This window comes from Salmo salar, chromosome 01 (assembly GCF_965601325.2).
Source record: "Salmo salar chromosome 01, fSalSal1, whole genome shotgun sequence".
Taxonomy (NCBI): domain Eukaryota; kingdom Metazoa; phylum Chordata; class Actinopteri; order Salmoniformes; family Salmonidae; genus Salmo; species Salmo salar.
In genome coordinates this window covers 115,958,545-115,972,500 of record NC_138291.1, presented here as the reverse complement: position 1 = coordinate 115,972,500, position 13,956 = coordinate 115,958,545, and the positions used below count along the sequence as shown (strand labels likewise).

The window sequence follows — 13,956 nt, the reverse complement described above, 5'->3', positions numbered from 1 at the left end:
GGGCCAGGGGGTGGACAGAAGGGCCAGGGGGAGGGCAGAAGGGCCAGGGGGTGGACAGAAGGGCCAGGGGGTGGACAGAAGGGCCAGGGGGAGGGCAGAAGGGCCAGAGGGAGGGCAGAAGGGCCAGGGGGAGGGCAGAAGGACCAGGGGGTGGACAGAAGGGCCAGGGGGAGGGCAGAAGGGCCAGGGGGAGGGCAGAAGGGCCAGGGGGAGGGCAGAAGGGCCAGGGGGAGGGCAGAAGGGCCAGGGGGAGGGCAGAAGGGCCAGGGGATGGGCAGAAGGGCCAGGGGGAGGGCAGAAGGGCCAGGGGGTGGACAGAAGGGCCAGGGGGTGGACAGAAGGGCCAGGGGGAGGGCAGAAGGGCCAGAGGGAGGGCAGAAGGGCCAGGGGGAGGGCAGAAGGACCAGGGGGTGGACAGAAGGGCCAGGGGGAGGGCAGAAGGGCCAGGGGGAGGGCAGAAGGGCCAGGGGGAGGGCAGAAGGGCCAGGGGGAGGGCAGAAGGGCCAGGGGATGGGCAGAAGGGCCAGGGGGAGGGCAGAAGGGCCAGGGGGAGGGCAGAAGGGCCAGGGGATGGGCAGAAGGGCCAGGGGGAGGGCAGAAGGGCCAGGGGGAGGGCAGAAGGGCCAGGGGGAGGACAGAAGGACCAGGGGATGGGCAGAAGGACCAGGGGGAGGGCAGAAGGACCAGGGGATGGGCAGAAGGGCCAGGGGGTGGGCAGAAGGACCAGGGGGGTGGTCCTTCAGAAGGACCAGGGGGTGGGCAGAAGGACCAGGGGGTGGGCAGAAGGACCAGGGGATGGGCAGAAGGACCAGGGGGTGGGCAGAAGGACCAGGGGGTGGGCAGAAGGACCAGGGGGGTGGGCAGAAGGACCAGGGGATGGGCAGAAGGACCAGGGGGTGGGCAGAAGGACCAGGGGGTGGGCAGAAGGACCAGGGGGAGGGCAGAAGGGCCAGGGGGTGGGCAGAAGGGCCAGGGGGTGGGCAGAAGGACCAGGGGGAGGGCAGAAGGGCCAGGGGGAGGGCAGAAGGACCAGGGGGAGGGCAGAAGGACCAGGGGGTGGGCAGAAGGACCAGGGGATGGGCAGAAGGGCCAGGGGGAGGGGGGGTTCACAAACCTGTTCTACTAACACACTGAAGCCTCAGGACCCTCACCCAGCTGGTCCTGGGGCTGAGTTCACAAACCTGTTCTACTAACACACTGAAGCCTCAGGACCCTCACCCAGCTGGTCCTGGGGCTGAGTTCACAAACCTGTTCTACTAACACACTGAAGCCTCAGGACCCTCATCCAGCTGGTCCTGGGGCTGAGTTCACAAACCTGTTCTACTAACACACTGAAGCCTCAGGACCAGAACATCCAATCAATCAGAATAAACCAAATTACAACACAGTCAAAACAAAACTACATTGCTTATTGGGAAACACAAGCACAAACACAAAGCAAAATGCAGTGCTATCTAACCATAAATTGACAGTACACCGTGGCTAATTATTTGACCATGGTTACTGATCAAAACCTTAGAAAACCCTTGACAAAGTACAGGCTCAGTGAGCACAGCCTTCCCATTGAGAAGGGTAGACACAGGAAAACCTGGCTCCCTGTAGAGGAAAGGCTGTGCAACCACTGCACAACAGCAGAACCTGAGACAGAGCTGCATTTCCTGACAAAATGGTCCAAAAAATATAAAACAATTAGAGAGTGTCATTTCCCAAAATTTGAAACCCTTATTCAAGGTTTCAAAGACCTCTCTGATGAGAATAGGCTACCCGCCCTGTTGGGGGAGGACGCAGAGAGCTGTGGGTTGACAGCGCACTAAGTTGCTGCCTGCCATAAGTTGAGGGACAGTGTCTGACAGACCAATCAACCTGCACATGTACTGTATGTATATTGTTATTGTTCAATGCATGGTTATTTTGACCCTTGGTTATTGTTGTTACTGTTGTCCCGTTGACAATTTAATCTGAACTTGTAAAGAAACGAAAAATTATTCACAAGAAGGGTTTCTGGTTTCAAAACCTTTTGATTCTCTAAATGGATTTGAACCCCAGAATAGGTTATTCCAGGTGAGATGCTTTTCCACCGCTGTCTGATTTGTTAAGATAGAAATGGATTAGTTTGTAATGTTACAGTTCCCCCAACTGTGATAACAGCAGACACATCACCTTCCCTCCTCAGTAGAGAGTGTGTGAATGTAGTCCACCGTACTTTAAATAGAAAAGCCAGTGACCTGTATCTCTCTCTCTCTCTCTCTCTCTCTCTCTCTCTCTCTCTCTCTCTCTCTCTCTCTCTCGGTCCTTTTCTCTCTCTCTCTCGGTCCTTTTCTCTCTCTCTCTCGGTCCTTTTCTCTCTCTCTCTCTCTCTCTCTCTCTCTCTGAATCAGAGAGGTGCGGGGGGCTGCCTTAATCTTAGTGGTTAGAGCGTTGGGCCAGTAACCTGAAAGGTTGCTGGATCGAATCCCTGAGCTGACAAGGTTAAAAACCTGTCGTTCTGAACAAGGTAGTTAACCCGTCATTGTAAATAAGAATTTGTTCTTAACTGACTTCCCTAGTTAAAAAAATGATCGACGTCTTCGTTGCCCAGGGAACAGTGGGGTTAACTGCCTTGGTCAGGGGTAGAATGACAGATTTTTACCTTGTCTGCTCAGGGATTCGATCCAGCAACCTTTCAGGTACTGGCCCAACAGTACCTGCCGCTAGATACAAACTTTCATTCTAAGAGTGTATACAAGGAGGAGCTAACTGACCAGACAGACAGACAGACAGGCAGGCAGACAGACAGACAGACAGACAGACAGGCAGGCAGGCAGGCAGGCAGGCAGGCAGGCAGGCAGACAGACAGACAGACAGACAGACAGACAGACAGAGAGACAGACAGACAGACAGACAGACAGACAGACAGACAGACAGACAGACAGACAGACAGACAGACAGACAGACAGACAGACAGACAGACAGACAGACAGACAGACAGACAGACAACACTCAGTGCCTGTCTGAGTCACTCTGGACAGACCAGCCAACTGGCCCCAACAATATCGTTCCCTCAGGGCTATAAGCTAGTGTCTCACAATAGAGAATAAGGAGGGCTTTAACTAGTCCCTGTACAAGCATATTCATGATGACCCATTTCCATTGACGACAGACAGACAGTAGGATGCATCCCAAATTGCATCCTATTCCCTAAGTAGTGTGCTACCTTTGACCAGGAAACCATAGGAAACCATAGGAGACATGGTGTCATTTAGGACGCAGGCAGTCTGACATCAGGTGACTGGCTGCTGTGGCCTGAATGGAGGAATAACAACAGGATGATTTAAAGAGATTATGAGAGCTTGTTTACCACATTAGGACCCAACACAGTGCAACATAGTTCAGTGACTTATTCAAAGTCTTATTTCAGAAATGTGTGGGCTGCCTGGACTGGTTGAAGTGGTACAACAGTGTAGGAGTTCTGAGGATGAGAAGACTAGTGGGAATGAGAGGCTGATTCCTTCTAGACTGAGGGAGAGCTGGGACTGTATTGGACTGATGAGAGACAGAGGGAGAGCTGGGACTGTATTGGACTGATGAGAGACAGAGGGAGAGCTGGGACTGTATTGGACTGATGAGAGACAGAGGGAGAGCTGGGACTGTATTGGACTGATGAGAGACAGAGGGAGAGCTGGGACTGTATTGGACTGATGAGAGACTGAGGGAGAGCTGGGACTGTATTGGACTGATGAGAGACAGAGGGAGAGCTGGGACTGTATTGGACTGATGAGAGACTGAGGGAGAGCTGGGACTGTATTGGACTGATGAAAAACAGAGGGAGAGCTGGGACTGTATTGGACTGATGAGAGAGAGAGGAGAGCTGGGACTGTATTGGACTGATGAGAGACTGAGGGAGAGCTGGGACTGTATTGGACTGATGATAGACAGAGGGAGAGCTGGGACTGTATTGGACTGATGAGAGACAGAGGGAGAGCTGGGACTGTATTGGACTGATGAGAGACAGAGGGAGAGCTGGGACTGTATTGGACTGATGAGAGACAGAGGGAGAGATGGGACTAGAGAGCAGAGAGCTGGAGGAGTGCTGGTGATGAGAGGGTATGTGCTCCTTTGAGAGAGCTCAACCACTGGGGATGCCCTCCCCTCTCCTGCCCTGCCCTCCCCTCTCCTGCCCTGCCCTTCCCTCTCCTGCCCTGCCCTCTCCTGCCCCCCCTCTCCTGCCCTCCCCTCTCCTGCCCTGCCCTCCCCTGTCCTGCTCTCCCCTCCACTCTCCTGACCTGCCCTCCCCTCTCCTGCCCTGCCCTGCCCTCCCCTGCCCTCCCCTCCCCTCTCCTGCCCTGCCCTCCCCTCTCCTGCCCTCCCCTCTCCTGCACTGCCCTCCCCCCTCCTGCCCTCCCCTCCCCTGCCCTGCCCTCTCCTGCCCTGTGTGTATATGTGTGTGTGTGTGTGTGTGTGTGTGTGTGTGTGTGTGTGTGTGTGTGTGTGTGTGTGTGTGTGTGTGTGTGTGTGTGTGTCTGTGTGTGTGTGTGTGTGTGTGTGTGTGTGTGTGTGTGGTATGTGTGTGTATAGGTGTGTGTGTGTGTGTATATGTGAATGTGGTATGTGTGTGTATATGTGAATGTGGTGTGTGTGTGTGTGTGTGTGTGTGTGTGTGTGTGTGTGTGTGTGTGTGTGTGTGTGTGTGTGTGTGTGTGTGTGTGTGTGTGTGTGTGTGTGTGTGTGTGTGGTATGTGTGTGTATAGGTGTGTGTGTATATGTGAATGTGGTATGTGTGTGTATATGTGAATGTGGTGTGTGTGTGTGTGTGTGTGTGTGTGTGTGTGTGTGTGTGTGTGTGTGTGTGTGTGTGTGTGTGTGTGTGTGTGTGTGTGTGTGTGTGTGTGTGTGGTATGTGTGTGTATAGGTGTGTGTGTGTGTGTATATGTGAATGTGGTATGTGTGTGTATATGTGAATGTGGTGTGTGTGTGTGTGTGTGTGTGTGTGTGTGTGTGTGTGTGTGTGTGTGTGTGTGTGTGTGGTATGTGTGTGTATAGGTGTGTGTGTGTGTGTACATGTGAATGTGGTATGTGTGTGTATATGTGAATGTGGTGTGTGTGTGTGTGTGTGTGTGTGTGTGTGTGTGTGTGTGTGTGTGTGTGTGTGTGTGTGTGGTGGCTCTGACAGGGTGAGATCTCCCAGAAGAGAGCCAGGAGGAAGGGAAGGTGAATCCTGGGAGGATTTTAACAGAACAGCAGCAGGACTGGAGCAGAGAGCAGAGAGCATGTTCCCTTATGTCAAAATCAAATCACATTTTATTGGTCACATACACATGGATAGCAGAGGTTATTGGTCACATGGTTAGCAGATGTTATTGGTCACATGGTTAGCAGATGTTATTTGTCACATACACATGGTTAGCAGATGTTATTGGTCACATACACATGGTTAGCAGATGTTATTGGTCACATGGTTAGCAGATGTTATTGGTCACATGGTTAGCAGATGTTATTGGTCCATGCACATGGTTAGCAGATGTTATTGGTCACATGGTTAGCAGATGTTATTGGTCACATGGTTAGCAGATGTTATTGGTCACATACACATGGTTAGCAGATGTTATTGGTCACATGGTTAGCAGATGTTATTGGTCACATGGTTAGCAGGTGTTATTGGTCCATACACATGGTTAGCAGAAGTTATTGGTCACATACACATGGTTAGCAGATGTTATTGGTCAAATACACATGGTTAGCAGATGTTATTGGTCACATGGTTAGCAGATGTTATTGGTCACATACACATGGTTAGCAGAGGTTATTTGGTCACATACACATGGTTAGCAGATGTTATTGGTCAAATACACATGGTTAGCAGATGTTATTGGTCACATACACATGGTTAGCAGATGTTATTGGTCAAATACACATGGTTAGCAGAGGTTATTGGTCACATACACATGGTTAGCAGATGTTATTGGTCACATGGTTAGCAGATGTTATTGGTCACATACACATGGTTAGCAGATGTTATTGGCCAAATACACATGGTTAGCAGATGTTAATGGTCCATACACATGCTTAGCAGATGTTATTGGTCACATGGTTAGCAGATGTTATTGGTCCATACACATGGTTAGCAGATGTTATTGGTCACATGGTTAGCAGATGTTATTGGTCCATACACATGGTTAGCAGATGTTATTGGTCACATGGTTAGCAGATGTTATTGGTCACATACACATGGTTAGCAGATGTTAATGGTCCATACACATGGTTAGCAGATGTTATTGGTCACATACACATGGTTAGCAGATGTTATTGGTCCATACACATGGTTAGCAGATGTTATTGGTCCATACACATGGTTAGCAGATGTTATTGGTCCATACACATGGTTAGCAGATGTTATTGGTCACATGGTTAGCAGATGTTATTGGTCACATACACATGGTTAGCAGATGTTATTGGTCCATACACATGGTTAGCAGATGTTATTGGTCACATACACATGGTTAGCAGGTGTTATTGGTCACATGGTTAGCAGGTGTTATTGGTCCATACACATGGTTAGCAGATGTTATTGGTCCATACATATGGTTAGCAGATGTTATTGGTCACATACACATGGTTAGCAGATGTTATTGGTCCATACACATGGTTAGCAGATGTTATTGGTCACATACACATGGTTAGCAGGTGTTATTGGTCACATGGTTTAGCAGGTGTTATTGGTCACATGGTTAGCAGGTGTTAATACGAGTGTAGTGAAATGCTTGTGCTTCTAGTTCCAACAGTGCAGTAATATCTAACAATAATATCTAACAATTCCCCAACAACTACCTAATACACACAAATCTAAAGGGGTGAATGAGAATATGCACATGTAAATATATGGATGAGCGATGGCCGAGCGGCATAGGCAAGGTGCAATAGATGGTATAAAATACAGTATACACATGTGATATGAGTAATGTAAGATATGTAAACATTATTAAAGTGGCATTGTTTAAAGTGTCTAGTGATCCATTTATTAAAGTGGTCAATAATTCTTCAAGTCTGTATGTTGGCAGCAGCCTCGCTGAGTTAGTGATGGCTGTTTAACAGTCTGATGGCCTTGAGATAGAAGCTGTTTTTCAGTCTCTCGGTCCCAGCTTTGATGCACCTGTACTGACCTCGCCTTCTGGATGATAGCAGGGTGAACAGGCAGTGGCTCGGGTGGTTGTTGTCCTTGATGATCTTTTTGGCCTTCCTGTGACATCGGGTGCTGTAGGTGTCCTGGAGGGCAGGTAGTTTGCCCCCGGTGATGCGTTGTGCAGACCTCACTACCTTCTGGAGAACCTTGCGGTTGTGGGCGGAGCAGTTGCCGTACCAGGCTGTGACACAGCCCGACAGGATGCTCTCGATTGTACATCTGTAAAAGTTTGTGAGTGTTTTTGGTGACAAGCCAAATGTCTTCAGCCTCTTGAGGTTGAAGAGGTGCTGCTCCTTCACCACACTGTCTGTGTGGGTGGACCATTTCAGTTTGTCCGTGATGTGTATGGAGAGGAACTTAAAACTTCCCACCTTCTCCAATTCTGTCTCTTTGATGTGGATAGAGGGGGTGCTCCCTCTGCTGTTTCCTGAAGTCCCCATTCACACATGTACGTGCAGGAACACACACACACACACACACACACACACACACACACACACACACACACACACACACACACACACACACACACAATACTAGTTTCCCACCGTGTATCTCACTCCTCTCAGCAGCATTACTGTAGTGTATGCATGGCCAACTTCCCAGTGCTCTCCTTCCCCTAGGCCCTGAACAACCAAGGACATTTATAGAGAGAGAGGGGAGGAGGGGAGGAGGCATGTCAGCTTTTATTAATCACCCAAGGAATGATTATTGACACAGACCCTCTGCCACACTGCCAGGATTACACAACACAGGGTAGGAGAGGGGAGGGCAGGAGAGGGGAGGGGAGGGGAGGAGAGGGGAGGAGAGGGCAGGGCAGGAGAGGGGAGGACAGGAGAGGGGAGGGCAGGGCAGGGCAGGAGAGGGGAGGGCAGGGCAGGAGAGGGGAGGGCAGGGCAGGAGAGGGGAGGGCAGGGCAGGGGAGGGCAGGGCAGGAGAGGGGAGGGGAGGGCAGGAGAGGGGAGGGCAGGGCAGGGCAGGAGAGGGGAGGGCAGGGCAGGAGAGGGGAGGGCAGGGCAGGGGAGGGCAGGGCAGGAGAGGGGAGGGCAGGGGAGGGCAGGGCAGGAGAGGGGAGGGCAGGGCAGAGGAGGGCAGGGCAGGGCAGGAGAGGGAGAGGGCAGGGCAGGAGAGGGGAGGGCAGAGAGGGGAGGGGAGGGCAGGGCAGGGCAGGAGAGGGCAGGGCAGGGGAGGGGAGGGCAGGAGAGGGGAGGGCAGGGCAGGGGAGGGCAGGGCAGGAGAGGAGAGGGCAGGGCAGGAGAGGGGAGGGCAGGAGAGGGGAGGGCAGGGCAGGGGAGGGAGGGAGGGCAGGGCAGGAGAGGGGAGGGCAGGGCAGGGGAGGGCAGGGCAGGAGAGAGGAGGGCAGGGGAGGGCAGGGCAGGAGAGGGGAGGGCAGGGCAGGGGAGGGCAGGGCAGGAGAGGAGAGGGCAGGGCAGGAGAGGGGAGGGCAGGGGAGGGCAGGAGAGGGGAGGGCAGGGCAGGAGAGGGGCAGGGCAGGGGAGGGGAGGGCAGGAGAGGGCAGGGCAGGAGAGGGGAGGGCAGGGGAGGGCAGGGCAGGAGAGGGGAGGGCAGGAGAGGGGAGGGCAGGAGAGTGGAGGGGAGAGCAGGACAGGGGAGGGCAGGGGAGGGCAGGAGAGGGGAGGGCAGGGCAGAGGAGGGCAGGGCAGGAGAGGGGAGGGCAGGGCAGGAGAGGGGAGGGCAGGAGAGGGGAGGGGAGAGCATGAGAGGGGGAGGGGAGGGCAGGAGAGGGGAGGGCAGGAGAGGGCAGGAGAGGGGAGGGCAGGGCAGGAGAGGGGAGGGGAGGGGAGAGCAGGAGAGGGGAGGGAGGGCAGGAGAGGGGAGGGGAGAGCAGGAGAGGGGAGGGTAAAGAGGGGAGGGCAGGAGAGGGGAGGAGAGGGGAGGGGAGAGCAGGAGAGGGGAGGGCAGGAGAGGGGAGGGCAGGAGAGGGGAGGGGAGGAGAGGGGAGGGCAGGAGAGGGGAGGGGAGGGCAGGAGAGGGGAGGGGAGAGCAGGAGAGGGGAGGGCAGGAGAGGGGAGGGGAGGGGAGGAGAGGGGAGGGCAGGATGTGGCTTCTTTTACACATGACACATTCCTCTGTTCTTCTCTGGTCTCCTCTGTTCTCCTCTGGTCTCCTCTGTTCTCCTCTGGTCTCCTCTGTTATCCTCTGGTCTCCTCTGTTCTCCTCTGTTCTCCTCTTTTCTCCTCTGTTCTCCTCTGGTCTCCTCTGGTCTCCTCTGTTATCCTCTGGTCTCCTCTGTTCTCCTCTGGTCTCTGTTCTCCTCCTGTCTCCTCTGTTATCCTCTGTTATCCTCTGTTCTCCTCTGTTCTCCTCTGGTCTCTGTTCTCCTCTGTTCTCCTCTGGTCTTCTCTGGGCTCTGTTCTCCTCTGGTCTCTGTTCTCCTCTGTTCTCCTCTGTTCTCCTCTGTTATCCTCTGTTCTCCTCTGGTATCTGTTCTCCTCTGTTCTCCTCTGGTATCTGTTCTCCTCTGTTCTCCTCTGGTCTCCTCTGGTCTCTGTTCTCCTCTGTTTTCCTCTGGTCTTCTCTGGTCTCAGGCCCTGCCCTACCCTACCCAGGCCCGATTGCCAAATTTAAGGCCCTGCCCTGCCGAACCCAGAAATCAGAAATATCTTCCATCTTTAGTATCCATTAGCTGCTGCTCCCTGTCCGACCTCCTCCTCTCTGTGCTTCTCACACTGCATGCTCTGCTGACCTCCTCCTCTCTGTGCTTCTCACACTGCATGCTCTGCTGCCAGTCCGACCTCCTCCTCTCTGTGCTTCTCACACTGCATGCTCTGCTGCCAGTCCGACCTCCTCCTCTCTGTGCTTCTCACACTGCATGCTCTGCTGCCAGTCTGACCTCCTCCTCTCTGTGCTTCTCACACTGCATGCTCTGCTGCCAGTCCGACCTCCTCCTCTCTGTGCTTCTCACACTGCATGCTCTGCTGCCAGTCTGACCTCCTCCTCTCTGTGCTTCTCACACTGCATGCTCTGCTGCCAGTCTGACCTCCTCCTCTCTGTGCTTCTCACACTGCATGCTCTGCTGCCAGTCTGACCTCCTCCTCTCTGTGCTTCTCACACTGCATGCTCTGCTGCCAGTCTGCCTGTGTGATGTATTTCATTACGCCATATGTCATCTTCACAGAGTCTTGCCCCGCCACTGAATGGACAAGTGTAGTGTTTATAATAACGCAAGATGGAGGAGAGGCTGCCTCTCGTCAGAGATCACATTTATTTGGGGTAATTGCTAAATATGACCTTTTCATTCAAGACAGGATCAATATATTGTTTCAGGCCTCCCGAGTGGCGCAGTGCTAGAGGCGTCACTACAGTCCCGGGCTTTATGATAACCGGCTGTGATTGGGAGTCCCATAGGGCGGCGCACAATTGGCCCAAGGTTGTCTAGGTTTGGACAACGCCTCCCGAGCCCGTTGGGGAGTTGCAGCGATGACACAAGATCGAAATTGGGGACAAAAAGGGGGTAAAATACAAAACATTTAAAATAAAAATGATATATAAATAAACTCAGAAAAAAAAGAAACGTCCTCTCACTGTCAACTGCGTTTATTTTCAGCAAACTTAACATGTGTAAATATTTGTATGAACATAACAAGATTCAACAACTGAGACATAAACTAAACTGAACAAGTTCCACAGACATGTGACTAACAGAAATTGAATAATTTGTCCCTGAACAAAGGGAGGGTCAAAATCAAAAGTAATAGTCAGTATTCTGGTGTGGCCACCAGCTGCATTAGGTACTGCAGTGCATCTCCTCCTCATGGACTGCACCAGATTTGCCAGTTCTTGCTGTGAGATGTTACGCCACTCTTCTACCAAGGCACCTGAAAGTTCACTGACATTTCTGGGGGGAATGGCCCTAGCCCTCACCCTCCGATCCAACAGGTCCCAGACGTGCTCAATGGGATTGAGATCCGGGCTCTTCGCTGGCCATGGCAGAACACTGACATTCCTGTCTTGCAGGAAATCACGCACAGAACGAGCAGTATGGCTGGTGGCATTGTCATGCTGGAGGGTCATGTCAGGATGAGCCTGCAGGAAGGGTACCACATGAGGGAGGATGATGTCTTCCCTGTAAGGCACAGCGTTGAGATAGCCTGCAATGACAACAAGCTCAGTCCGATGATGCTGTGACACACTGCCCCAGACCATGGACCCTCCACTTCCAAATCGATCCCGCTCCAGAGTACAGGCCTCGGTGTAACGCTCATTCCTTCGACGATAAACGTGAATCCGACCATCACCCCTGGTGAGACAAAACCGCGTCTCGTCAGTGAAGAGCACTTTTTGCCAGTCCTGTCTGGTCCAGCGACGGTGGGTTTGTTCCCATAGGCGACGTTGTTGCCGATGATGTCTGGTGAGGACCTGCCTTACAACAGGCCTACAAGCCCTCAGTCCAGCCTCTCTCAGCCTATTGCAGACAGTCTGAGCACTGATGGAGGGATTGTGCGTTCCAGGTGTAACTCGAGCAGTTGTTGTTGCCATCCTGTAACTGTCCCGCAGGTGTGATGTTCGGATGTACCGATCCTGTGCAGGTGTTGTTACACGTGGTCTGCCACTGTGAGGATGATCAGCTGTCCGTCCTATCTCCCTGTAGCGCAGTGTTAGACGTCTCACAGTACGGGCATTGCAATTTATTTCCCTGGCCACATCTGCAGTCCTCATGCCTCCTTGCAGCATGCCTAAGGCACGTCCACACAGATGAGCAGGGACCCTGGGCTTCATTCTTTTGGTGTTTTTCAGAGTCAGTAGAAAGGCCTCTTTACTGTCCTAAGTTTGCATAACTATTACCTTAGTTGCCTACCGACTGTAAGCTGTTAGTGTGTTAACGATCGTTCTACAGGTGCATGTTCATTAAGCATTGGAAACAGTGTTTAAACCCTTTACAATGAAGATCTGTGAAGTTATTTGGATTTTTATGAATTATCTTTGAAAGACAGGGTCCTGAAAAAGGGACGTTCCTCTTTTTGCTGAGTTATATATATATATATATATAGTTTCAGGTGATAATAAAACATGTTTTGTTTATTTACTTTCTCCTCAACTTGTTTCTCTATCTTTATAGCAAGTTAAGTTAGATAGCTTACACTGCAGGGCAGCTAGCCAGCTAGCTAAAAGCTAGGCTAGGTTGAAGATACCACTGTAGATAGGCACCGCCACCTAATAATTATAATATAAAGCATTACCATCACAATAAACTTAAACAGGAGGCAACAGTCATATAAGATAATTGGCTTAACAGCCAATGTGTATTATTTAACTTGACTATTAAAATAGTAATCACTTATAGGATGGGTAATTGTTTACAAGTTCCTAGCTATTCCATAAAAGCCATCAACGAAAACGCCATATTTGTATCTTCTTCTGTGGTTTGGTAACTTCCTGTTCTGCAACTGACTCTGGCTGGACTGAAAACGACACAAAGTTTGGATAATTTCAAAGTATACAGTGTCCGTTTCGCAATGGAACATTCAACCCCAAAGGGGTCGTTGCGATTTCACTCCGTTGTGAACGTCCCTATTGAAATGCATGACATCTAGCGCAACATAGCAGAGTGCTTATGGGTAATGAGACCTTAGCATCCATAGCAACGGCTCCTCCTTTGACGAGATGCAAGAGAGCAATTAGCTTTTAGCTAGCTACTTTCCGTCACTCTTATTTTCTGTGAAATAATCACTCCTGTCGACTCGGACAGTGATCTGGTCTTATATTTGACGAGGTTGAAGCACTTCTGACGCCATGTTATGATCTTAGTAAGATACGACTGTAGGTTACTGCGCAGTAGAGCACCAGAAAATGGCTTAGCTTCAAAATGTTACTGATCAATTTAGTAATACCCGAGCCCTGCACGTATCCTAGTAATTGATGAAAAAACAAATCTATACTGTAGTGTCGGGGGCCCGTCGGGCTCGGGTCGGGTAGCAGAGCTCTCTACCTCTCACTGCTTGCTTTATATTGTGACGACCCTGGGTTTATAAGCGCGGAAATCAACTCTGCCGCTTGAGCATGCTTTTGCGGCACAGTGGATAGTGCGCTGGACTTCGGGCTAGAAGATCGAGGGTTCGAGACCTGCTCCTTGCCTGTTTCATTACATTGGTGTCAGAAGTGGGATCGAACCTTGCATCCACGACAGTGCGTGTGCTTGGCCGGTGAGCGCGTTCCTGTAAGACGTAGAGTCGCAAGCTAGCGCGAGGACGCGCTCTTTGAAAGGAGGGAGTAGTGTAACGACCCTGGGTTTATAAGCGCGGATATCGACTCTGCCGTTTGAGCATGCTTTTGCAGCACAGTCGATAGCGCGCTGGACTTCGGGCTAGAAGGTCGAGGGTTCAATACCTGCTCCCTGCCTGTTTCATTACAATATCAAGGTTCTGATGAAGGACATTGATGAAAGCTCAAACATCAAGCTTTTAATATACTGAACAAAATATAAACGTAACATGCCATAATTTCAACGATTTTACTGAATTACAGTTCATACAAGGAAATCAGTCAATTGAAATAAATAAATTAGGCCCTAATCTATGGATTTCACATGACTGAGCAGGGGAGCTATATCTGGCCTTGTTTAACCCCGGAGCTACGTGGTTGTATCTGGCCTTGTTTAACCCCGGAGCTACGTGGTTGTATCTGGCCTTGTTTAACCCCGGAGCTACGTGGTTGTATCTGGCCTTGTTTAACCCCGGAGCTACGTGGTTGTATCTGGCCTTGTTTAACCCCGGAGCTACGTGGTTGTATCTGGCCTTGTTTAACCCCAGAGCTACGTGGTTGTATCTGGCCTTGTTTAA

The 13,956-nt window shown here is 51.4% G+C and overlaps 2 protein-coding genes across 3 annotated transcripts in view; one reads left to right on the top strand and one right to left on the bottom strand.

Annotated features, from left to right (window-relative positions):
• The window catches only part of LOC106594265 (receptor-type tyrosine-protein phosphatase epsilon), a 56,144-nt gene that overhangs the window by 9,958 nt on the left and 32,230 nt on the right, over window positions 1-13,956 (top strand). The window lies entirely within an intron of this gene.
• LOC145877549 (uncharacterized) lies at window positions 11,150-11,896 on the bottom strand. The gene is made up of 2 exons (XM_082973288.1): window positions 11,454-11,896; window positions 11,150-11,365 (listed from the first exon to the last, which is right to left on the bottom strand). The coding sequence occupies exons 1-2, from the start codon at window positions 11,894-11,896 to the stop codon at window positions 11,188-11,190; spliced, it is 621 nt and encodes a 206-aa protein (XP_082829414.1). The 3' UTR covers window positions 11,150-11,187.

Coding starts and splice junctions, on each gene's coding strand:
- LOC145877549 (XM_082973288.1), bottom strand. CDS start 11,896: ATGAAGCCCAGGGTCCCTGCTCATCTGTGTGGACGTGCCTTAGGCATG. Junction 11,366..11,453: donor AGACAGGACTGGCAAAAAGT/GCTCTTCACTGA, acceptor CGTTACACCGAG/GCCTGTACTCTGGAGCGGGA.